The sequence below is a fragment of the Salmo salar genome, chromosome ssa01 (assembly GCF_905237065.1).
Source record: "Salmo salar chromosome ssa01, Ssal_v3.1, whole genome shotgun sequence".
NCBI lineage: Eukaryota > Metazoa > Chordata > Actinopteri > Salmoniformes > Salmonidae > Salmo > Salmo salar.
This window is the reverse complement of record NC_059442.1, coordinates 129,306,425-129,330,063: the sequence shown is the minus strand read 5'-3', so window position 1 is coordinate 129,330,063 and position 23,639 is coordinate 129,306,425. Positions and strand designations below refer to the sequence as shown.

Here is a 23,639-nt window from a genome sequence, read left to right as displayed (position 1 = left end):
GGTTCATGATGTGAACAGCAGATACAGATTTGAATCATAGGACAAGGAAAATGGTCTGTTGGACTCCATGATTTCCTCAAGCAATTTAAATTACTGTTCAGAATTATAGTTGTTTGACAGACTAGCCAATTTGATATCTTACCATGTGTCCCGTATCAGTTTGTCATCCATCCTGCAACATTGCATCGGAAGACACTAGAAAAGGCAACAAATTGATACATTGTTACAACATTCTTGAGTCAAGCATAGGTCAAGTTACAGACCACGTGCAGTCTAGACTTAAACAATTTTAAGCTAGTTACGAGTCCTCATAGTTGTAAAAAAAAATGTAATCACAGAGGTTCATGATGTGAACAGCAAAGATTTAAATCATCGGACAAGGGATAAGAATCTTTGATATTGATAGCCAATAGTCAACACTGGCTAAAGATAGCGAGCTACTATCAGCATATGTTAGCAGTAGCTAGCTTTACTATTAGAGGACTGAAGACAACTTACTGCAAGATCTGCATCAAATACCCAGTCATCATCTCGCCAACAAATGACGAAGTCATTTCTTTATCAAATCATTCTTCAATATAATTTATTTTTTTCATCGATGTCACACGACTTGCCAGATTTTCGCTGTACTATTAATCAAAGTGAAATGACCAGACCTCGTGGTGGTAATTTGCGCACGCCTTTTATGTACACCGCAAAGCAATGTGGGAGAAACAAGAGAAAAGGCAGGACTTAAATAAGATGTCTGCTGACAACAATATGGACATCTATAATAGCGTTTCAATTACAAAAGTGTTAATGTATAGGAAGTTTTAATGTGTAGGTTTAAATCGCTTGCAAATCAACCTCATGTCACTGTAAAAAATAAATAATAATGATTTCATTGACATCTGAAATCAGAAAATGTATATATATATATATATATATATCAGAGATCTGACAATATCCAACAGGCTTATGCATTTGTTTGTAAAATATTAATGCAATTTAGTGTACCAATTGAGAAAGAAATTCATACTTAAATGTATAAATTTAATTTGCTTCGTACTTCGCTTACATTACAGTCAACATCTTACATACGCTTTACTGAATATAAATCTTTAAATCTGAAAATAAAAAAGTACTTTAATTCTGTGTGATACTGTGTTATAATCATGAGGATAATGTGAGATAAATCATTCTTGACAGAAAGATGTTTACAAGAACGGTAAAAAAAAAAAAAAATATGAACTTGATTTCACCTAGAAAGTAATACAGGCAATGGTCACGTAACATATACAATCAACCAACCCGGAATACAGCAGAGTACTACAGAGCCATTGCAAATGGTCTTTGAAACATGGAGGTGCAGATTTACACAGATCACTTCAGTATAGTCTCGAAAAAGACTAAGTTCAGTACAGACTCCCTCAGTAAAAAAAAGCCTGTTATTGCAAACATTATGAGAAGGTCCATTGTTTTGTTTAGTGTACATTTATTACTACCAAGTTCCATGGGTTAGATTAAGTTTCTCCTGAAATATCTAGATTTGTTAAACTTTTCTGTTTTCCAACAGAGCACAATTTAGCTTGATTGCTATTGATTGATTAATTCTGTTAAATGTCTCACTTTGTGAGAAGACAATCTAAAAAAAATAATTCCCTAACTTTCATCATCAGATTGACGTAGTGAATTTAGCACCATCACAGGGTTCTGGTTGTGCTCCTCTATTGGAAGCCCTTTGAAAATGTCCCACTTTGTGGGATGACAACGGACACTAGGGGTGTATTCAATGAGGTGAGACAAATGTTGCAGATAGACATGTAAAACAGAGCATAGAATCCCAATCCTCTACCTAAAATACCATTGTATCGTTTCTACACGGTCCATTTCTATCTGAACGTTCTGTAACATTGCACCCACCTGAACAGGCCACAGATAAATGTTTATTTTCTAGTATGAATAAAGCTATTTGGGATGCATCATGTCATTCAAACACGCAGACCAATTGTTGATGCTGCTGTACAGCAATTTTGTAATACTTCAGCATCCAGCAACGTTTTCAGTGCATAGGGATGATTACAACTTTGAAAAGCATGTGTGATGGTGTATAACATCTCTTATGGTGGAAAATATGACACACATGAAGGCCCTCTGTTTGGACGAGGGTCATTTGTCAAACGCCTGCTTGGAAGTACATATATATATATATATATTTTTTTATTTTTTTAAACGTGTGTCTTCAATAACATTGCAGGAAAGAACAATAGACAGACAACGTAGTAAAAGTCCTTCAATGCCCTGAGCAGAGTGGAGAACGTAAGGCAAAGGTATCCTGGGGGGGAAATAAGGCTACAATAACTAATAACAGTATTTTTAAAAACACACGGTCCCAATACACTCAACACATATAGAAAGGGATTGGCTTTGTGAGTAGGGAAATAACTGACCCAAAAGGGTCTTAAAAACATCACTTTCTTTATTCAAAACACTACCCAAAGGCTGTTGAACACACACACTTGATGGGTAGCGTTACAGTGCGACACACAAGAGGCCAAATCATGTGTTGCCTGGTTATCCGTGATGACTTAGTAAAGCACAAAGCTACAGCTTACTGTAGCATAAAGGCACTCTGCAATGCTAAAATAGTTGCAGTGCTTCGGACATACTATGACTAGATTAATTATCCAATCGAACAATCTACCGCTGGTTCTTGACGGTTATCCAACGTGTGCGTGCGGCTGTTCTCCATGCGTTTGGAATGAGGCAAATTGATATTCACAAAGTAGTAAAAAAATAATAATAGGGGCACCTAGCATCCAATATTCATATTTCCCTAATAAAGTGGACAACTTTCATACCCTGACAATTAATTTAGAGTACCATAAGCACTTTAGTAGCGCAAATAACTTAGATTTGATATTGTGAAACCTTACCCTACATGAATGTGTCAGAAACAGTACCCCCCCCCCCCCCCGATTGAACAAACCCCCCCATACCAAAATACATACTATTTAGTTGTTTAAAAATGTAAAAATGGCAAATGGAATTCTAATCTGTGATAAAAGTCAGTGGGAATGTGTTAGTTGTTCCTAGATATTTTGCAAAGCTCTGAGCACAAGCTGAAACAGAGGTTGAGGAAAATAAATTGTGTGTAACAGTAATAAGATAGTTACTGTAGAGAGATGGCCATCATGATTAGAACCTGGGTTACTACCTGTAGAAGGCAGGCAGAATGTGACCCTTCTTTCCTCGTCTGCATCCACAACCCTCAGAAATGATTCAAACAGAGGGAGAGGGTGAAAGAAAGGGACATATGCAAACAGAGCCATAATAAGATGGAGAAAATAAATTTGATTAAAAAAAGATAAAAAAAATAATAATAATCCTATTATCTAAAACAACACCCCTTCCCAAAACAAACATTTGTTTGTTCCCCCTTGCACCTCTTTCTCTGGCAAGTCTCTCCCACAATCCTTATTTTTTCATGGAGGCTGGGGGCATGGGGACAGCCCCTTCCTTCAGCCAAGGCTATGCAAAGGCTATTCCCACTAACTGTGAAGGAGAAGCACCAGCTCCAGAGAAATTCACGTCCTCCCAACACTAGATCTATGAGGGTGGGTAAACGGTGAGCAGTGCTCAGGACTGTCCTTGCCTCCTAGTGCTGGCTGGGTCTAGCTAGCTAACAATACACGGGACTGTGCACCACTCTCCACCCTATCCAATGCTAGCACTATAGGGATGGGAGAGAAAGCACATGGGCATGGCTAGCAGTAAGTGGAGCAGACAGACAGTCCTCTCCTCTCCCAATGCTTTGCCCAGAGGGTGGGCGAGAGAGATGGCGCCCAGGGCCGACTCCCCTCATCTCCCAGACCCACTGCTCATCTCTGAGACTGGGCGGCTAGCTAGCCAGCCCGGGAGGCAGAGAAACCAAGGATCACTACCACTCACCAGTCCTAATGTTTAGCTCTCAAACTGGGGGAGAGAGGAGGCCACTATTCCCTTCTAGTCTCCCAGCACTAGTTTTCACTGGGCTGGGTGAGAGACATACAGACAGCGAACCCATGGACCTGGCCTAGCAGTTGATGGAGGGACAGTCCGTCTTGCCCGCTGAGCTGATGATCCTCATGAGGCAGCGTCCAAACTCCTCCAGGATCATCCTCTCTGCGGTGGCCTGGGGCTGCTGGATCAGCTCTGCCTGCTCAGCCTGCTCCAGCAGACACTCACACGTGGCCTCTGCCACCTCCTTCGTCACAAATGTAAAGGGCATCCTGGTGGAGAGAGGATGATATCAGCCACTGTTCTACCACAAGATACACAACATAAAGGGGGAGTACAAAGCAGGATAGGCTGAAGAGGGGGAGGCGAGAGGGGTTGAGGCTACACAGAATACATCTAGAGAGGATGGGTGGAGGAGAGGGGGTGAGAAGTTGCAAAGCTAACAGTAATTTACCAAAGTTACCAGAATCGTCAGTAATTTGGGAAATTAAGAGAAAACCTATAGCAATAACTTTGGTAATTTATACAGGAATAACCAAAAAAGGATTCATATATAGTATTATTTTCACACACAGTACCAGTCAAAAGTTTGGACACACCTACTCCTTCCAAGGGTTTTTCTTTACTATTTTATACATTGTAGAATAATAGTGAAGGCATCAAAACGATGAAATAACACATATGGAATCATGGAGTGACCAAAAATGTGTTAAACATTTTAAAATATATTTCATATTCTTCAAAGTAGCCACCCTTTGCCTTGATGACAGATTTGCACACTTTTGGAATTCTCTCGACCAGCGTCACCTGGAATGCTTTTCCAACAGTCTTGAAGGAGATCCCACATACGCTGAGCACTTGCTGGCTACTTTTCCTTCACTCTGTGGTCCAACTCCTCCCAAACAATCTCAATTGGATGGAGGTCGGGTGATTGTGGAGGCCAAGTCATCTGATGCAGCACTCCATCACTCTCCTCCTTGGTCAAATAGCCCTTACACAGCCTAGAGGTGTGTTTTAGGTCAATGTCCTGTTGAAAAGCAAATTATAGTCCCACTAAGCACAAACCAGATGGGATGGCATATCGCTGAATGCTGTGGTAGCCATGCTGGTTAAGTGTGCCTTGAATTCTAAATAAAATCACTGACAGTGTCACCAGCAAAGCACCATCACACCTCCTCCTCCATGCTTCACGGTGGGAACCACACATGTGGAGATTATGCGTTCACCTACTCTGCATCTCACAAAGACACGGCGGTTGGAAGCAAAATCTCAAATTTGGACTCATCAGACCAAAGGACAGATTTCCACCGGTCTAATGTCCATTGCTCGTGTTTCTTGGCCCAAGCAAGTCTCTTCTTATTGGTGTCTTTTAGTAGTGGTTTCTTTGCAGCAATTTGACCATGAAGGCTTGATTCACGCAGTCTCCTCTGAACAGTTGATGTTGAGATGTGTCTGTTACTTGAACTCTGTGAAGCATTTATTTGGGCTGCAATTTCTGAGGCTGGTCATTTAATGAACTTGTCTTCCTTTCCTGTGGCGGTCCTCATGAGAGCCAGTTTCATCATAGCACTTGATGGTTTTTACGATTGCGCTTGAAGAAACGTTCAAAGTTCTTGACATTTTCCGGATTGACTGAGCTTCATGTCTTAAAGCAATGATGGACTGTTATTTCTCTTTGCTTAATCAAGCTGTTCTTGCCATAATATGGACTTGGTCTTTTACCAAATAGGGCTATTTTCTGTATACCACCCCTAACTTGTCACAACACAACTGATTGCACTTGAGCCATTAAGGAGGAAAGAAATTCCACAAATAAACTTTAACAAGACACACCTGTTAAATTAAATGCATTCCAGGTGACTACCTCATGAAGCTGGTTGAGAGAATGCCAATCGTGTGCAAAGCTGTCATCAAGGCAAAGGGTGGTTAATTTGAAGAATCTCAATATAAAATATATTTTGATTTGTTTAACACTTTTTTGGTTACTACATGATTCCATTTGTCTTATTTCATAGTTCTGATGTCTTCACTATTATTATACAATGTAGAAAATAGTAAAAACAAAGAAAAAAAACATGGAATGAGTAGATGTGTCCAAACTTCTGACTGGTACTGTATGTAATTATCTTATTTCATATATTTTACATGTGATAAAACTACACAGTGGGCCAGAGACTATTACAGACTATGATAGTCTGAAGTACCAAAAAGGGCCACTAGATGTTGTTTTTCGATAGATTACATAAAATCCTGGAAAGATAACAAAAATCTGGTAGTTTACTGGTAAACTTAGAAAGCGAGAGGGTGAATCTAGAAAGGTGAAGCTGGAGAGAGTGAGTCTAGAGGGAGTCTTTACCTCCCCCCTCCGCTGGTGATGGCCGGGGTGGTCCTTGTGAACAGGTCTGAGATCTGCGACGACAGCTTGGTCTTGGCTGCCGTCTGCTGTTGAACTCTGACCTCAGCTGCGTCGGCCAGGTGCATCAGAGTCTTCCTCTCAGGGCTCTCCTCAAAGTTCTTACAGCCAACACACTTACAGGTAGACGAGCACATGATCTTGGCCTGGCAGAGAGAGAAGAAGAAACAGTAAGGCTGTGTCTCAATGACTTCAGGTGGGGAATCTTACCCTCGAAAACGATGAGCTGAATTAGGTGTGTTACAGCTTGGTTTTACTGCTTTGCTGGAACAAAAGTCATGCGCCCACACAGACAAGTAAGGTTTTCACCCGGCCTGTTACAGTGACCGTGTTATCGCCAGTCACGAGTCACAGTCAAATTCCATGTGACCGTTGAGTCACGATAACCAGGCTTCTCCAAGGCGCACTGATGTCGCTGATGGTCATTAGTAGCCTACCAAACTTGCTAATGGTCTGGTACTCATCACTCCATTACCCAGGCTATATCATATCCGGCCGTGATTGGGAGTCCCATAGGGCGTCGCACATTTTTATCCTTAAAAACGACCTAGTCCTTGCCGATGACAAGCATACCCATAATGATGCAGCCACCCACCATGCTTGAAAATATGCAGTGTGTTGTTGGATTTACCCCAAAAATAACACTTTGTATTCAGGACAAAATGTTAATTTATTTGACACTTTTTTTGCAGTATTACTTAAGTGCCTTGTTGCAAACAGCATGCTGTATCACATCTGGCCGTGATTGGGAGTCCCATTGGACGGCACACAATTGGCCCAGCGTCGTCCAGGTTTGGCCGGAATCGGCTGTCATTGTAAATAAGAATTTGTTCTTAACTGACTTGCCTAGTTCAATAAAAGGTTAAACAAAAATTTAAAAAAACGAATCACTCTGACATCAATGCAAATGCCATCGAAAATCAAACCAAACACTTCATGAGAGCCCTGGCATTCAGTTTGAGCGGAATAGGATCACCTGGACCTCAGAAACAGGGTTGGAGAGCCCATAGCCTAGTGAAACATGTGATCTTATAAGCAGCCATTGCGCAATTATGTGTGAAAACAGAGTTTTGACTGGCCACTATTTAAAAGAGGATCCCAGCTTTCTCGTGCTGCTATATTTATTGTTCAATTCTTAAAATTAAGCACATAAATCTGCTTTACAGCCACCTGGTATATTAAAAACAACCTCCATGTTTTTTTTGTGGACAATTCTAACTAAAAAATAAGAATAGATTCAATTAAGAATAGTCTGATGGGTGAGAATATTATCAAGTGCTTGTCAAATTGTGAATGAGAGACTGATGAAGTGTGTGCAGCTTGCACAAGAAACAGAGCAGAGCGCATGCCTTTCATGTGACCCCCCCCCCAAAAAAAACATTACAACTTTTAAAATGTAGATGTTCCAAAGGTCTGCATCAGTGTCTTTTAGGCTATGTGTGGAAGCCAGGAGATGCTAAATGTGTTTATGTTAATTAACGGTCATTTACCGTGAGACCGGCAGTTATTTGCTTGACAGTTAAAGGCTGACAAAATGTCATGACCGCCACAGTCCTAGTCTTCACATCGTTTCCTACCTTTTATCTACAGTGATATCAAAAGATTGGACAAGTGAAAGTAAGATGGAATAGAACAGTAGAGAATACAACTTTAACATTCACGCGTAGAAGGACATGTGTGTTGGTGAGAGAGAGAGAGATGTAGGCCCACCTCGTAACACTCGCAGTAGTTCTTCAGGCATCCTGAGCGTTTACAGTTGCAGCCTTTGCTGTGTCTGCGGTCCGACTCACCCTCTTTACCTTTACCGATCTTCGGCTTGAACGCCTCCGGGTTACGGTCCAGACACGCCTGGGGGAAATAATACACCCCTTTTAAAACAACACTTTACACAAGTAGTCAGATACAACTGATGGTTACTTTTAACATAAGACCAAATGATAACACTAATCAAGGCCCATTAGCCACGCAAAGCTTTTCTCCACACAAAAACCAAAACAAATAAGGTGACAGAGTCGAATCTGATTTGTCTTGTGGTGGCGGCCCGTTCCTCACCTTGATGGCTTTAGCTCGCTCAGTCTCGTGTTCCAGGTTGTTGAAGCAGTTGGTACAGTTACAGTTCTGACAGAACTCCCCGTTGGCAAAGCAGTCACAGTACCTGCCGAGAGCAAGACCACATTCAGAGGTTATGCCCATCTCCATGACGTCTACACTCTAAATACAGGATTTTTCTTTTTTTAAAGCAGGAATTCTGTTACACAGTTGAGTGGGTTGGAGTTCCCTGTAAGTTATAGTACATACAGTTTGAGACACTGCGACTTGTTGCAGTTGCAGGGCTTCCGTGGTCTGGAGGCAGCGTCTGATGTTGATAAACTGTGGGAGGAAGGAATACGCGTATGATTAGTCAGCGCATTAACAACGTGGACAAACAATCTGTCGATGTGCCTTTGAGCAAGGTACTTAAGCCCAATTTGCTCCAGGGGCGCCGTACTACTGTGGCTGACCCTGTAAAACAACATTTCACTGCACCTATCCAGCGTATGTGACAACAAAACATGAAATACAGTGAGCTCCACAAGTATTGGGACAGTGACAAATCTGTTGTTGTTTTGCCTCTGTACGCCAGCACTTCGGATATGAAATGATACAATGACTAAATTCTAAGTAAGAATAGAATATGTTTCTAAACACTTCTACACGAATGTGGATGCTACCATGATTACAGATAATCCTGAATAATGAAGAGCAAAAAAGTTACACACAAAAATCATACACCCCCCCCAAAAAATATGCCAATCTCCCGTTATTGGAATGGTGAGAGTTTAGCATGTGTTGTGGGTATGATCATCATTATTCACAATTCATTCAGGATTATCTGCAATCATGGTAGCATCCACATTCATGTAGAAGTGTTTAGAAACATTTTACTCTTATTTCCAATAAAAGTGACTCCAAAATGGCACAATACATTATTTACCATTAATTTCTATTGGGCCCAAAAAAAATCTGGAACACAACCAAATTAAACAGCAAATGCATCTAACAAATTTGCAGTCACCCACTTGATGTAGTCATTGCATGCTATGAATATGGGACCACAAATACTGAACTTTGTACTACTTTAATGCACATAAGTGAATTTGTCCCAATACTTTGGTCCCATAAAATGAAGGGACTAGGTACAAAGTATTGTAATTTTGAAAATACCCTCAAATTAAAGCTGACAGTACATTTTAGCCTCATAGTCAGTGTCATTTCACTTTTGGAGCTCGGTAAATAAATAAACATAGCATTTCAAACATTAAAACAAGGTGCTTGATCGCAAACCGCATTTTTACTGACAAGGACTTCTTTCCAATCAAAGCACAGATCATATCCAGTTGGAGACTTCCACTGTGATGCTTTGCTGTGCTCACCCATTGAGAGGCAGTCTGGCCTGAGTCTGGATGCCTGTAGGGGTGGGGAACCCAGAGCTGCTGGCCAAAGTCACATACGCAGACTGTTGGAGCTGAACGGAAGCAAGAGAGACGTGAGAACACGGACACACACACACACACGTTTAAAATACCTCTAACATACAACCCAGCACTATACCTGCGTGACATAATGTGCGGGCAGCACAGCATAGCCCATGTTCCCAGACCCAGGCGCCAGTACGGTGCCCGGGGGTAGGTTGGTGAGGTTGGGCTGGATCTGGGGCAGCGGCGTGGCGGGCATGATCAACCTCTGCTGGGTCTGGGTTGTCAGTAACTGGCCCGACGACGTCAGGGGCTTGGGCACCACCTGAGAGAGGGGGAGAGTAATGAAGGTTAGTTAAATTACACTACATTAATTGAGAGTGCATGTCTGTAGCTGTTGTGGCCGAGTGAATGAATGAGTAGGGGAACAATTCCATCTGTAAGTAATGTGTGTGTTTCACCTGCTTCATGGTCTGTGCTGGGATGATGGGGACAGACATCCTGACTTGGGCTGTGTTGACCACCATGGGCTTGGCTGTGGAAGGAAGAGAGGTCATATGAAATTCCAGCACACTATGGTAAATGCTTCTCTGTTTGGACCTAAAAGACTACCTCTGCCAGTCTCTACGGATGGTCAATCAATCAATCGTAATTTTACATCAACAGATGTCACAAAATGCTATGGATGGTGAGTCTGTCTCCTACCGGTCATGGATGAGTTGGTGCAGTGGCTGCCGGCCTGTCCCGTGCTGCTGCCCGTGGTGGCAGTGACCAGCCTGACGTAGTGGAAGCGGCTGCCTGGCACCTGGATCTGCTGCACGTTGGACGAGGTGGACAGGGGGAAGATGGTCTTAAACTGGGGGCCGCCCACCGTCACAGTCTGCACCGGCTTCATGGGCTGTGAGGAGAGAGGAGGGAAAAAATGGTCAGGGTCAGCAGCAGCATGTCTGATTCAAATTATCAAGGGCTTGGTGATTAACTTGGCGGCCTTGTGGTTAGAGTATTTTTTTATTTCACCTTTATTTAACCAGGTAGGCCAGTTGAGAACAAGTTCTCATTTACAACTGCGACCTGGCCAAGATAAAGCAAAGCAGTGCGACAAAAAAAACAACACAAGAGTTACACATAGGATAAACAAAAAGTACAGTCAATAACACAATAGAAAAATCTAGATACAGTGTGTGCAAACGGAGTAAGCAGGTAAGGCAATAAATAGGTTATAGTAGCGAGTATCCACCTTGAGATTGGAAGGTTAGGAGTACGATCCCCGGCCCGAGTCATACCAAAGTTAAGATAGGAAGCAATGCGTCTCTGCTTGGCACTCAGCATTAAGGAGATGGCCCTGCGATAGACTAGTGTCCTGTCCAGGGGGAGTAATGGACAGGACACTAGGCTCATGCTCCTATGAGCGGTTCCGGAAGGCTACTTTTCGGTGATAAGTTGGCTAGTTGAATCAGGTGATCCTGTGCTTGAATAGAACAAAAAAAATGTGCAGTCCTGAGGCTGGGGTCCCAGAGGGCCAGAGAAACTGTTAGAGAGGTTAGTTTTACCTATGCAGTAGAATGGCTGGAGACTACCTTGGCTGGAGAGGTGGCTGTAGACTGTTGTACTAGTATCTGCTGTCCCAGGTGGGCCATGTTGAGCGGCAGAGACACTGACTTCTGAGGGGAGTTGGGTACCTGGGAGGCCACCGACACCACTGTCAACTGTTACACAAAAAGAAAACAGTATCGGTTTAAGTCATGAAATCCAAATGCTAAATGGGGAAAACTGCAATGGGTTTCTCTCTCCCTCACTCAAAGTGGGGTCAGAGGGATTGAGTGGCAGCATGTCTGACTTTGCTAGGTGACTTGAGGGGGGAGATGGCAATCTTGTTGCTGGAGCTGAGGGTCTCAGAGAGAGTGATGGTCCGCGGGGAGGTCACTGGGCTGCTCGTGGACAGGACTCGACCTGGGAGGTGGGGTTGGGGGAGGGCACAGAATCACAACGATGAGGTCAGAACCGGGGACAGGGGTGAAATTCTACATACATTTCTATGGCTCAAAGCGGTTATGACACAGTTATAACTCGGGCTGTACAATCAATGATTACACAGCTTATCCCGGAGCGTGTGGCACATTACAAACCACGCATGAACTCTATGAAGGGGTCAATACGACAAACACGTGATGGTGATTACCTGTAATGACATTGGATACTGATGTCTGGGCGGTCAGACCTTTGTTGTTGACAGCTTTAGTGATGATGAACTTGATTGGTCCAGCTGATGACACCTGCGTTTTCTTTGCAATCTGTTGGCAAATACATTAATTGACCTTCACTGTACAAACTACAGCAAAGAAGAGACCTACACACGAAGCTGGCCAAATCACCAGCAAACCTCCAAAAAAAGTAACCTGTGGCTGAATTCATCTCCTCAATACAAAATGTGTACACAGCTGAGCACAGACAAACAGGTCAACAAACAAGTAAACAGGTCAACAAACAAGTAAACAAATCAGGCCTCGGGCCTCCCGAGTGGCGCAGCGGTCTAAGGCACTGGATCGCAATCTGTGTCACCACAGATCCTGGTTCGATCCCAGGCTGTGTCGCAGCCGGCCGCGACCCGGGAGACCCATGAGGCGGCGCACAATTGGCCCAGCGTCGTCCGGGTTAGGGGAGGGTTTGGCCGGCCGGGTTGTCCTTGTCCCATCGCGCTCTAGTGACTCCTGTGGCGGGCCGAGCGCAGTGCACGCTTGCCAGGTGTACGGCGTTTCCTCCGACACATTGGTGCGGCTGGCTTCCGGGTTAAGCAAGCGTTGTGTCGAGAAGCAGAGCGGCTTGGCAGGGTCGTGTTCCGGATGACGCACGGCTCTCAACCGTCACCTCTCCCAAGTCCGTACAGTAGTTGCTGCGATGGAACAAGACTAACTATCAATCGGATATCACGAAATTGGGGAGAAAAATGTAATAAAATTACAAAAATGTCAGGTCTCACCTGAACAGTCTTCAGCTGCTGGGCCTGCAGGGTGGACACCTGACTGGCCGAGCTGACCGCCTGCCCCACCATGACTGGCTTCAGGTCTGTCCTCCCCCCTATTGTCAGCACCTTGAAATGCTGCGGGTGGGCCTTGGCCTCCCCCTGACCTGAGCCAGGCTTGGAGCCCGTGTGGGGCAGCTGCAGCACAATAGACTGGCCTGACTTGCCTATGGCCGTCACCATGAACTTCTGGCCCCCTGGAGTGATAGTGGTGGTGCCTGGGGACCTGGTGGTGTCTGCTCCCGGGGATGAGGCCACCTTATTGAGAATGATCTGGTGGCTGGCTGAGAGCTTCTGTAAGCCCCCGGAGGTGAGACTGACCCCGCCCGGGCTGGTGGTGGAGGTGAGGGTCGAGGCTGTGGCGGTTCGGAGGGTAAGGGGGGAGGATGAAGCTATGGATGGGGTGAGGAGGAGCTGAGTGGCAGAGGTGGTGCTACAGAGGGTAGAGTCTGTGGTGATGGAGGTGGTCAGGGCCTGGGTCCGCTGGGTCGGAGGGGCATCCGAACACAGGCTAACGATCTCTGGGACGGCGAGAACATCTGTTTCCATGGGGATTGGTGCATCGTCGCTGGGCTGTGATTGGCCAGAGGCTGTAGGGGACTCGGCGGGGGGGTCGTCGTCCATGACGATGGCCTCGGTGTCCATTATCTCGTCAGGGAGGAGGATGTTCAGCTCTGGCGACACCACATCCATGTCTCCAGGTTTACACTCAGCTCAAATCAGTCGCTGCAGGAGACAAAACGGGGTACATTAGAATGTCAGTCCAAATAATTTATTAGAAGCATCAAACACCTTTTCTGGTACTTTCCTTTCATATCAAGGAAAGTACCAGTACACAAAAAAAACGACAGAAATAGCTGCAGCAACTTTTGGGATATAATCAAAACATGCATTTCCAACCAGAGGTTTTTAGATCCTGCTTGGTGCCAAGAAGCAATTGATAGGCAACCAAGAACAATTGCAAAACTATTTTATATCTAGAAAAAAAGTTAAATAAAGTGAGATGCCTAAAACTGAATTACCTTTTTCCAATTCCTGCATATGAACATGTGTTGATGTTTGCATATAACGGTGTGGATGTTGCACACACACACTACTACAACGACACGAGAAGGAGCAAACCCATCACTATTGATTTGAAGGATGTCATTGTCATATACAACCCAAAACATGTAGTGCGTGACATCAGTAAATATATTGAGATGCAATAGATCTGCTATCAATAACGCAAGACTCAAGAGCAAATCCTACCAAATAGTTTAAAAGACAGCGATGCATTTCATAAGAAATGAAAAGTTTGGTACACACATAGGCAATGGAACATCGAGTATCTGACGTTACAGAAATATATAATCATAAATTATCTGTTTAAATAGCATTAGAAATGTTGGATAGCTAAGTTAAATGCGGTAGTGTAGCCAGCCACCAAGAACAATACCACATTTTTTTGTTTATGTAACGACATTATGACCCGAACTCTTTGATTGCAATACTACATTAAACGCTTACTTTGCAACAAAGTCCACCTGATTTCGAACGTTATAAATTAGAATTTAGCTAGCTATCTAACTAACATGTCATCGATTGTGTTGATGGCTAGTTAGCTAGCTAACATAGCTAGCTTGGCTAGGCCGCTTCGGACATCCAAGAGAATAACAATCTTTGTCCTACCTCCGCCGTACTCCAAATAAGACAGATGGTACACTATACAAGTCGATAAACTACGGGGTATCGATGTTCATCTTCTCAATTTTCTATAAGATATATGTTGGGGCCTGATTCTTGTTTTCTCAACTAAGCAGCCTGTCAAAACCATAAACTGGTGACAGGAGCAACACTATGAAAACGACCAGCTAGCTAGCTACGTTTCTATTTTCAGGCCGGGGTTGGATTTCGAAAGATCCGCCATTTTCACCTCGTCATCAGTTAACTAAAGAGATGAGAGGAAGATATAGCAATGGAGATGAACGCCCATGCCATGGATCTTGTTTACCAATGAAGTAATGGTGGTACCGTTTGCAATTGATTATTACCGGGTAGTGCAACACATTAATATTAAGAGAGTACTCCGCGTTGTCACATAACGTTACAAACCATATTATCGTGTAAATATTTACATGGTACTCTGTGTAAAACTACACAGTGAATAACGACACGAATAATACATCTACATTATTGTCCAATGGTAATCATCTGTGGTGAACTGTTATTTTGTGCTTTGGGTAAAAAAATATTCACATGTAAAATAATCAAATTTCAGTAGAACAACCCTTTTTACAGTCATTTGTCACAGAACAACACCCCAGAAACCTTTATATAAAAAGGGGGATATGACCTTCCTTGGGGAAAAAAGCAACCTTAGAGGAACCAAGCCCGAGGCGAGAATCAGACCATTTGACAGTCGAAGCCCCAGCTGCTTTCAAGCCATTTCACCAAGCAGACAGTAGGCAGACCAGGAGGGTATTTTCCGGCTAGCCAAAATTGAATAGACAGGATAACTGCAGTGGCAAACCCCCCTGCAAGCTAAGCCCTAATTGCAAACTGGGCGAACGAAATCATAACATTACTCTCCATTTGTCAGGGTGCTGGAAACAAGCTGCATTTGTAATGCATGTGATGTCATTAAATATTAAATCACACAAAGTTAGTCTGAATAATCAATGTCATTCTCAAACATCAGCAAATGCAGCTATGTAACGTTGATAATAGTCACCTTTATTTGAATGAATGGTAAATAAATGTGTTATAATGTGCCTATGCATGTTTTCTAACTTCCTATCGCTTCTACAACAGTTGTCCTATGCTAAGTTAGCTAGTTAGAATAAGGTATCTTCCTATGCAGCTAGCTAGCTGTCTGCTAACTGGCCAAATGGACATAATCAGCTGTTAGCTAGCAAGCCTGGCCATCAGCTAACTCATTAGCATGTTGGCTAACATTATTTTGCCCCTTTCACACAGCGAATAGATTCTTACGTGGCTTGTTTTCCCCCTCGGTGCAACACTTTTGGTGACACGAAACGTGTTAACGCACACACTCCTTCGCTGTTCCGTACAGGCGGAGCAACATCTCGGTAAAACCCACAGAAACGTAGACGATTGTTCAAAATACCGCGCCTAGCACCATTTCACCCCTACCATCCCATAATAATGTTACGCCCTCCTTGACAACCACACCGCGCGTCATCGATAGCGCTACAACAAAGGAGTGCGTTCGTAAATTAACTCTGGCTGTCTACTCCTATTCCTGAGCACGCTTGTCAGAGTGTGCCAGAGCCATTTATGAATTTACGAATGCGCAATACCCGTTGAATATGACGGGTTTCAGTAAACGTCGACAAAAAACGTAATTCAATTGCTGCTAGCATCACATTTACAGTCACCAACGTTATAGGGTGTGTTCGTAAATTCAATGTGGCCATCTACTCCGATTTCAGACAACTGTCGTCTGAGTGTGCCAGAGCGCAGAATAACATGCATTTATGAACGCTGAACACCGGTTGAATATAGCCGGTGTCGGTAAACGTCGGCAAAAAAAGCTAATTAAATTGTTGCCAGCAGCACTGTTACGGTAACCAACGCTCTGGATAACATCAAAACAGCCTAACCAGCTCTCCTAGGCCTGGTAAAATGGCCAGAGTGAGGTGTTCTCTCATTTATTTGTGTCTGGAAGTAGCTAGCAAGCTAGCCAACTTTAGACAGCTTGGGAGTACAGTGTGCTAAGCGCTCTGAATTTAGGAATGTACAATCTTGGCAATGCCCTGAATTTATGAATGCCCAGACTGCACTCTGAGCGCACTCTGTCACTCTAAAGTGAATTTACGAACACACCCTCAGCAAGTGCACAAAAATAAAAGATTTTGGAATATAAAGGAACAATTACGTATTTGGTCACATTTAACCGCTGATGTGACAACATGTAAATATAGTAGTCTTAATGTAATCATTAAATCTCAAACACTGAATTCACTATAACCCCATATTTCACACTGTGGCTCTGGGACCTCTCTTCCCTGTTGGTCCTCCAGGCTCTTTGTACCACACTGCTCCTGTGACAGAGATAGAGAGATGGGCCCAGGGCCGGCCCGCTCATAAGGCAGGTTTAGGCGGCCGCCTATGGCGGCAGATTGACGAGGACGGATTTTCTGAGCTAAATTGACCAAGACACACATCCAACAAGACATAAAACCTCACATAATTCTGCCCCAAAACAATGAGAATTTCTTTCAACCAGTGGCATATGGGTTTTTTGGTGACCGCTGATGACGTCCTGTGATAAGCCGTGCCCAATTTAAAGGCAGAGACACAAACATATTTAGTGCGTCTATTCCCAGCGCGCCTCTCCAGGGTGCTGTTGGAGAGACGCATCGCAGCAACGATCCGAGACCCATGGTGCGGCACACAATTGCCCCCCATCGTCTGGGTTAGGAGAGGGTTTGGCCGGCAGGGATGTCCTTGCCCCATCGAGCACTAGCGACTCCTGTGGCAGGCCGGGCGCAGTGCATGCTGACACGGTCGCCAGGTAGACAGTGTTTCCTCTGACACATTGGTGCGGCTGGCTTCCGGGTTAAGTGGGCACTGTGTCAAGAAGCAGTGCGGCTTGGTTCGGTTGTGTTTCGGAGGACGCACGGCTCTCGACCTTCACCTCTCCCAAGTCCGTATGGGAGTTGCAGCAATGAGACAACACTGTAACTACCAATTGGATGCCACGAAATTGGGGAGAAAACGGGGTTAAAAAAAAGAGATTAAAATTAAATTAAAACATTTAAAATATTTTGTCTGGCTTGGACCAGTCTTGATTTGGCCCAAACAATTACGTCTTTTCAACTTTCTTTCAGAACCGAAAATTAACCTGATTTCAAGGTCCGGAAAATACGCATTTTCAACGTCTGGAAAATAAAAATAATGCAACTTTCATTCAGAACCTAAACTGAACTTAACTTCAACGAGTGGCGGTCACTGACGTTTAAGATGAGGGAGGATTTTTTTTTTAATTAGCATGGCCTTATTTCTATTACAGCATATTGGATGACTGTCATTCATATTCCATTCGCCCAGTTCAATTTAACATCGATAGGTTTAGGCTACTACATGATACTAAAATTTTCCCTATACCCATCATGAGGTTGCTACAACCTAGCCTAGGAATTAAAGTTTACAACGTAGGTGCACACAGGTCGAGAATTTTTTTAGAGGTGACAGACAGTGACACATGGACAGACAGTGACACATTCAACACTTGAATGTGCACCCTCTGCCTGCATCTAGCTAATATAGGGTGTAATCATTAGTCCACATTTGCAAACAAGCATTTCTACTGGAAAAATTCTGGTATGTTTATCCCCATTTTGTTCTGTTTAATAAGCGTTTTTCAACAGAATCGTCAGAATGAATACTCCCCTGATCACCCGTAAACACAGTTCACTTTCATAGCAGCCACGTTGTATTCCTTCTCGCCTCTATGCGCTATCCTCCTCTCACCTTTTCCCTTAGCTTGTGGACTTCAATGCAAAATACATCAGCTGTATGTGACCAGGCGAAAAAACCTTTCCAAGCCAAATCATATAATAACCGCTGCACACAGCCTACATCGTTGTCACCATATTTGCTAAAGTAACGTCATAGTCAACATAGCTAACAGAACTATCACGTTAGTAAACCCGCTACAATCATGAAGTAATGTTACAGTGTACAGTCAGTAAGCAGTTTAGCAGTTACACTGGCAGTCCCCAGTGGCAATACATTTGTAAAACCAAAAGCTTCCCTTGACTTGGAAGAGTTCCAGTGTTGTGTTGGATAGTCATAGCCAGCTAGCTAACATAGCATCCATCTGTTTGAGCCAGGTGTTTGAGTAGGCTAAACTAGCTAGCTGTATTTGCTAGCTAAGTAAGTGAACATGAAAGAGAAAAAATTACAAAGCTCCATCTCTTTCTTGCTTCTCCTTCATTTTTGAAGAAATTGATTGGTTAAAATCTGTTCAACTGTTGTTTTTCTCTCTTTTTTAGTCAACTACTCACCACATTTTATGCACTGTGCAGTGCTAGTTAGCTGTAGCTTATGCTTTCAGTCCTAGATTAATTCTCTGATCCTTTGATTGGGTGGACAACATGTAATTTCATAGTGCATGAGCTTTGATAAGTTGGAGGACATCCTCCGGAAGTCATTCCGTTTATGGGAGGGGGTGAGAACCATGAGTCTCTTTGTTGTTGTATTGAAGTCAATCTACCCAGAGGAGGAAGGAAGCTAGCTTTCCTCCGGCTACACCATGGTGCTACCCTACAGAGTGCTGCTGAGGCTACTGTAGACCTTTATTGCAAAACAGTGTGTTTTAATCAATTATTTGGTGACATGTGAATATATTTGGTATAGTTTTATCTAAAAAGGATAACTTTCTATATATTTTACTGTTTTTATATTTATGAAATTCACTGAGGAGGATGGTCCTCCCCTTCCTCCTCACAGGAGCCTCCACTGACTTAAACATCTGGAAAAATACATATTTTAGACGTCTTTTCAACGTCATTTTGCTTACTGGGACTATTCTAGTAGGGGCAGCCATTTTTCTGTCTTGCCTAGGGCAGTGCTTGAGGCGTCACTATAGACCCGGTTTCGATCCCAGGATGTGTTACAACCGGCTGTGACCGGAAGTCCCATAGGGCAGTGCGCAATTGGCCGAACATCGTCCGGGTTTGGCCGGGGGGGCTTTACTTGGCTCATCGCACTCTAGCGACTCCTTATGGCAGGTCGGCGCCTGCAGGGTGACTTCGGTAGTCAGTTGAACGGTGTTTCCTCCGACACATTGGTGCGGTTAGTTTCAGGGTTAAGCGTTATGAAGCAATGTTTTAGAGGATGTATGACTCGACCTTTGTCTCTCCCAACCCAGTTGTGGAGTTGGATTGCAATTGGACATTTTTGCAAATGTCTAAAAAATAAAAACAGAATAACCTTATTTACATAAGTATTCAGACCCTTTCGAGCTCAGGTGCATCCTGTTTCCATTGAGATGTTTCTACAACTTGATTGGAGTCCACCTGTGGTAAATTCAATTAATTGGACATGATTTGGAAAGGCACACACCTGTCTATATAAGATCCCACAGTTGACAGTGCATGTCAGAGCAAAAACCAAGCCATGAGGTCGAAGGAATTGTCCGTAGAGCTCCGAGACAGGATTGTGTCAAGGCACCGATCTGGGGAAGGGTACCAAAACATTTCTGCAGCATTGAAGGTCCCCAAGAACACAGTGGCCTCCATCATTCTTAAATGGAAGAAGTTTGGAACCACCAAGACTCCAAGACCCTGATGCTCACTCTGACAGAGCTATAGAGTTCCTCTGTGGAGATGGGAGAACTTTCCAGAATGACAACCATCACTTCAGCACTCCACCAATCAGGCCTTTATTGTAGTGTGGCCAGACAGAAGTCACTCCTCAGTGAAAGGCACATGACAGCCCGCTTGGAGTTTGCCAAAAGGTACCTAAAGACTCTAAGACCATGAGAAACAAGATGCTCTGGGCTAAAATTGAACTCTTTGGCATGAATGCCAAGTGTCACTTCTGGAGGAAACTTGGCACCATCCCTACGGTGAAGTGTGGTGGCAGCATCATGCTGTCGGGATGTTTTTCAACAGCAGGGACTGGGAGACTAGTCAGGATCGAGGCAAAGCGGAACGGAGCAAAGTACTAAGAGATCCTTGATGAAAACCTGCTCCAGAGACCTGGACAACAACCTAAGCACACAGCCACGACACACAGGAGTGGCTTCGGGACAAGTCTCTGAATGTCCTTGAGTGGCCCAGCCAGAGCCCGGACTTGAACCCGATTGAACATCTCTGGAGAAACCTGAAAATAGCTGCGCAGCAACACTCCCCATCCTACCTGACCGAGCTCGAGAGGATCTGCAGAGAAGAATGGGAGAAACTCCCCAAATAAGGTGTGCCAAGCTTGTGGTGCCATACCCAAGAAGACTTGATGCTATAATCGCTGCCAAAGGTGTTTCTACAAAGTACTGAGTAAAGGGTCTGAATACTTATGCAAATGGTGTATTTAAGTGTTTTATTTTTAATCAATTAGCAAAAATGTCAAACATTTTTTTTTTGCTTTGTCATTATGGAGTATTGTGTGCCTAGCTATGAGAAAAAAATAAACATTTTTAGAATAAGGCTGTAATGTAACAAAATGTGGAAAAAGTCAAGGGTTCTGAATACTTTCTGAAGGTGCGATGTACGAGGCAGGTTTCACATCACATTTCTTGACGTTAACACAATTAATAGAAATCATATTGCATATACTTTTAATCAATAGACATCAGTGAATGATTCTAAAACATTTTTTAAGTGTTTTAATGTAATATATTTGAAACAATTACAAAACTCAGCAATTCTAACAGCTTTGTTGGCCCAAGTAACTGCATTAGGGCAGTCATGGAAGAAGTACTCAAAAGTCATACTTGAGAGTAAAAGTAAAGTTACCTTCAGAAAAAATGACTCCACTAAAAGTGAAAGTCACCCGGTAACATACTACTTGAGTAAAAGTCTTAAAGGCTTTGGTTTTAAATATCCTTAGGAATCAAAAGTAAATGGAATTTCTAAAATATATAAAAAGTAAAAGTATAAATCATTTCAAATTCCTTATATTAAGCAAACCAGAAGGCACATTTTTTTACAGCACACTCCAACATAATTTACAAATGAAGCATTTGTGTTTAGTGAGTCTGCCAAATCAGAGGCAGTAGAGAAGACCAGGGATGTTCTTGGACCATTTTCCTGTCAAAATGTAACAAGTACTTTTGGGTGTCAGGGAAAATGAGTAAAAAGTACATTATTGTAAATTTAAAAAAATTAAAACTACATTAACGTACAGACAGATACCCCAAAAAACGACTTAAGCAGCAATATTTTTACTTTAGCAGCAATATTTTTACAGTACTTTACACCACTGCATCGAGGTCATAACATATAATGTGGTGATAACCATATTTAGCTACTTCGGATAAGTGGTAATCATACCAAAATATAACCCACAGACATGGACCTTAATGAAAGTCATCATTCGACTTTGCCACCCCATATTGGACAAATATGTGAAATTTGACCCTCTGGCCCATAGACTAAGTATGCAACATTTCATTAGAAAACACAGAAAATACAGGGATGAGGATGGTGTTTAAATAAAGCCGTGATTTAAGAAAAAATCTGTATTCTGAAGAAATGCAACAAAACATTTTCACCCAGAGAACACCCGGCTCCAAAGTTTATCAACAAATATTAATATTAAACCAGGAGACAATTTAACTTTGCTATTGGTGGGTTCCCCAGGTAGCGAGGGGAATGACATCCCTTGAGAGGGCAAGAACGAGATGCATGTTAGGGGAAGTACAATGTTATCATAAGGAGCCGTATACATGGTATACAGAGGAGGAATGGAGGGAAAAACAGAGGCAGAGGAGGTTGAAGAGAGAGAGGGAGGAAGAGGGTGAGCTTGAATCGGTTAAGAATGGCTGACAAAAAGGGAGATGGTTTGTTAAAGAAGAATGGTAGAAAGTGTAAGCAGAGTGAGCTGTACGCCGGATCGAAGACAGGAGGTGGTAGGTGTTGTGTAGTTCTCAGCTTACACGGAGAGTGACATTTTAGGAAAAAGTGGACCCTTGCCTTCTGGCTGATCCATTTTTGGTTTCAGGGCTGGTAAAAACAGAGATGGGTGCTGTGGAATCAGTGAAGGTAACCAGAAGTGGTCTTCTGATAATTGTTTGTGATTCTGCTGGTTAGAGGGAGCAGGCACTCCGCATCAAACGAATGGGGACAAGAGATGAGATGTGAATTGTGCACCATTGAAAGGAGTGATTTCTGGGGGAGCGGTAAATGTGAAAGTTGACCATCTGAAGGGGAAGATTCCCAGTGATTGTGATGGTCGTCATTTGGGGCGACGCAGACAGGGGGGGCGTGAGTGGTGAAATAGAAGAGTGTTTGTTGTTTTGAGTTTTGATGTTGGGTCTTTGCCCGACAAAGTGATGTTACATAAGTTATCCCGAACGAGCTTTTGTGCCGAATACATTCCGTTGTTACAGGTGTCAAGCTTATGGGCATGTGGCAGCAGTGTGTAGGAGGGAGGTTCTTAGGTGTGAGAAGTGTGCAGAAGGATATAACACAAAGGAATGTGTAGTATTGGGGAAAGAAGCGGTATGTGTTAATTGTAGGGGTACCATGGAGCTGGGGATCAGAAATGTCTGGTGCGAGAGAGGCAGGTTCAGGTTTCCAGGGATAGAGTAGTGCAGAAGTCGTATGCTGAGGCAGTGAAGAAAGTAGAAGAAGATGGATCAAGGTGGAGGGATCCTGAGAGGAGTTGTGTGAGTAGTAGATATGTACCAGTACAGTGGGATAGGTCAACAAGTGATATATGCTTCAGTAAGATAGAATTTTTAGCGTTTATAGCAATGGTTATCAACTGTCCTGCAGGGATGGAACGTAAGTCACAGAAAATTGAAGTTGTGGTGGCAGCTGCAGAGAAGTATTTGAGTGAACGAGACTTGACGTCAGAAAAGTTACAGAGTGTGTTGAGTGAATCCCAAGAGTGTGCAAAGCTGTAATCAAGGCAAAGGGTGGCTACTTTGAAGAATCTCAAGTATAAAATATATTTTGATTTGTTTAACACTTCTTTGGTTACTACATGATTCCATATGTGTTATTTCATAGTTTTAATGTCTTCACTATTATTCTACAATGTAGAATATAGTAAAAATAAAGAAAAACCCTTGAATGAATAGGTGTGTCCAAACTTTTGA

The 23,639-nt window shown here is 43.2% G+C and overlaps 1 protein-coding gene across 4 annotated transcripts; it reads right to left on the bottom strand.

Moving 5' to 3' along the window:
* Positions 1 to 2,957: 2,957 nt before the first annotated feature.
* On the bottom strand, positions 2,958 to 16,118 carry LOC106562309 (protein lin-54 homolog). Of its 4 annotated transcripts, none has more exons than XM_014127101.2 (14): positions 15,839 to 16,118; positions 12,824 to 13,591; positions 12,026 to 12,137; positions 11,684 to 11,796; positions 11,424 to 11,552; positions 10,552 to 10,744; positions 10,308 to 10,381; positions 9,983 to 10,171; positions 9,805 to 9,896; positions 8,690 to 8,761; positions 8,444 to 8,546; positions 8,102 to 8,239; positions 6,335 to 6,537; positions 2,958 to 4,250 (listed from the first exon to the last, which is right to left on the bottom strand). In XM_014127101.2, exons 2-14 carry the CDS (start codon positions 13,556 to 13,558, stop codon positions 4,055 to 4,057), a joined length of 2,349 nt encoding a protein of 782 aa, XP_013982576.1. In that variant the 5' UTR covers positions 13,559 to 13,591; positions 15,839 to 16,118; the 3' UTR covers positions 2,958 to 4,054. The 4 variants fall into 4 exon arrangements, with proteins under 4 accessions (XP_013982576.1, XP_013982585.1, XP_013982600.1 ...); XM_014127110.2 differs by lacking the exon at positions 15,839 to 16,118 and adding an exon at positions 14,537 to 14,813; XM_014127125.2 differs by lacking the exon at positions 15,839 to 16,118 and adding an exon at positions 14,375 to 14,781.
* Positions 16,119 to 23,639: the final 7,521 nt, after the last annotated feature.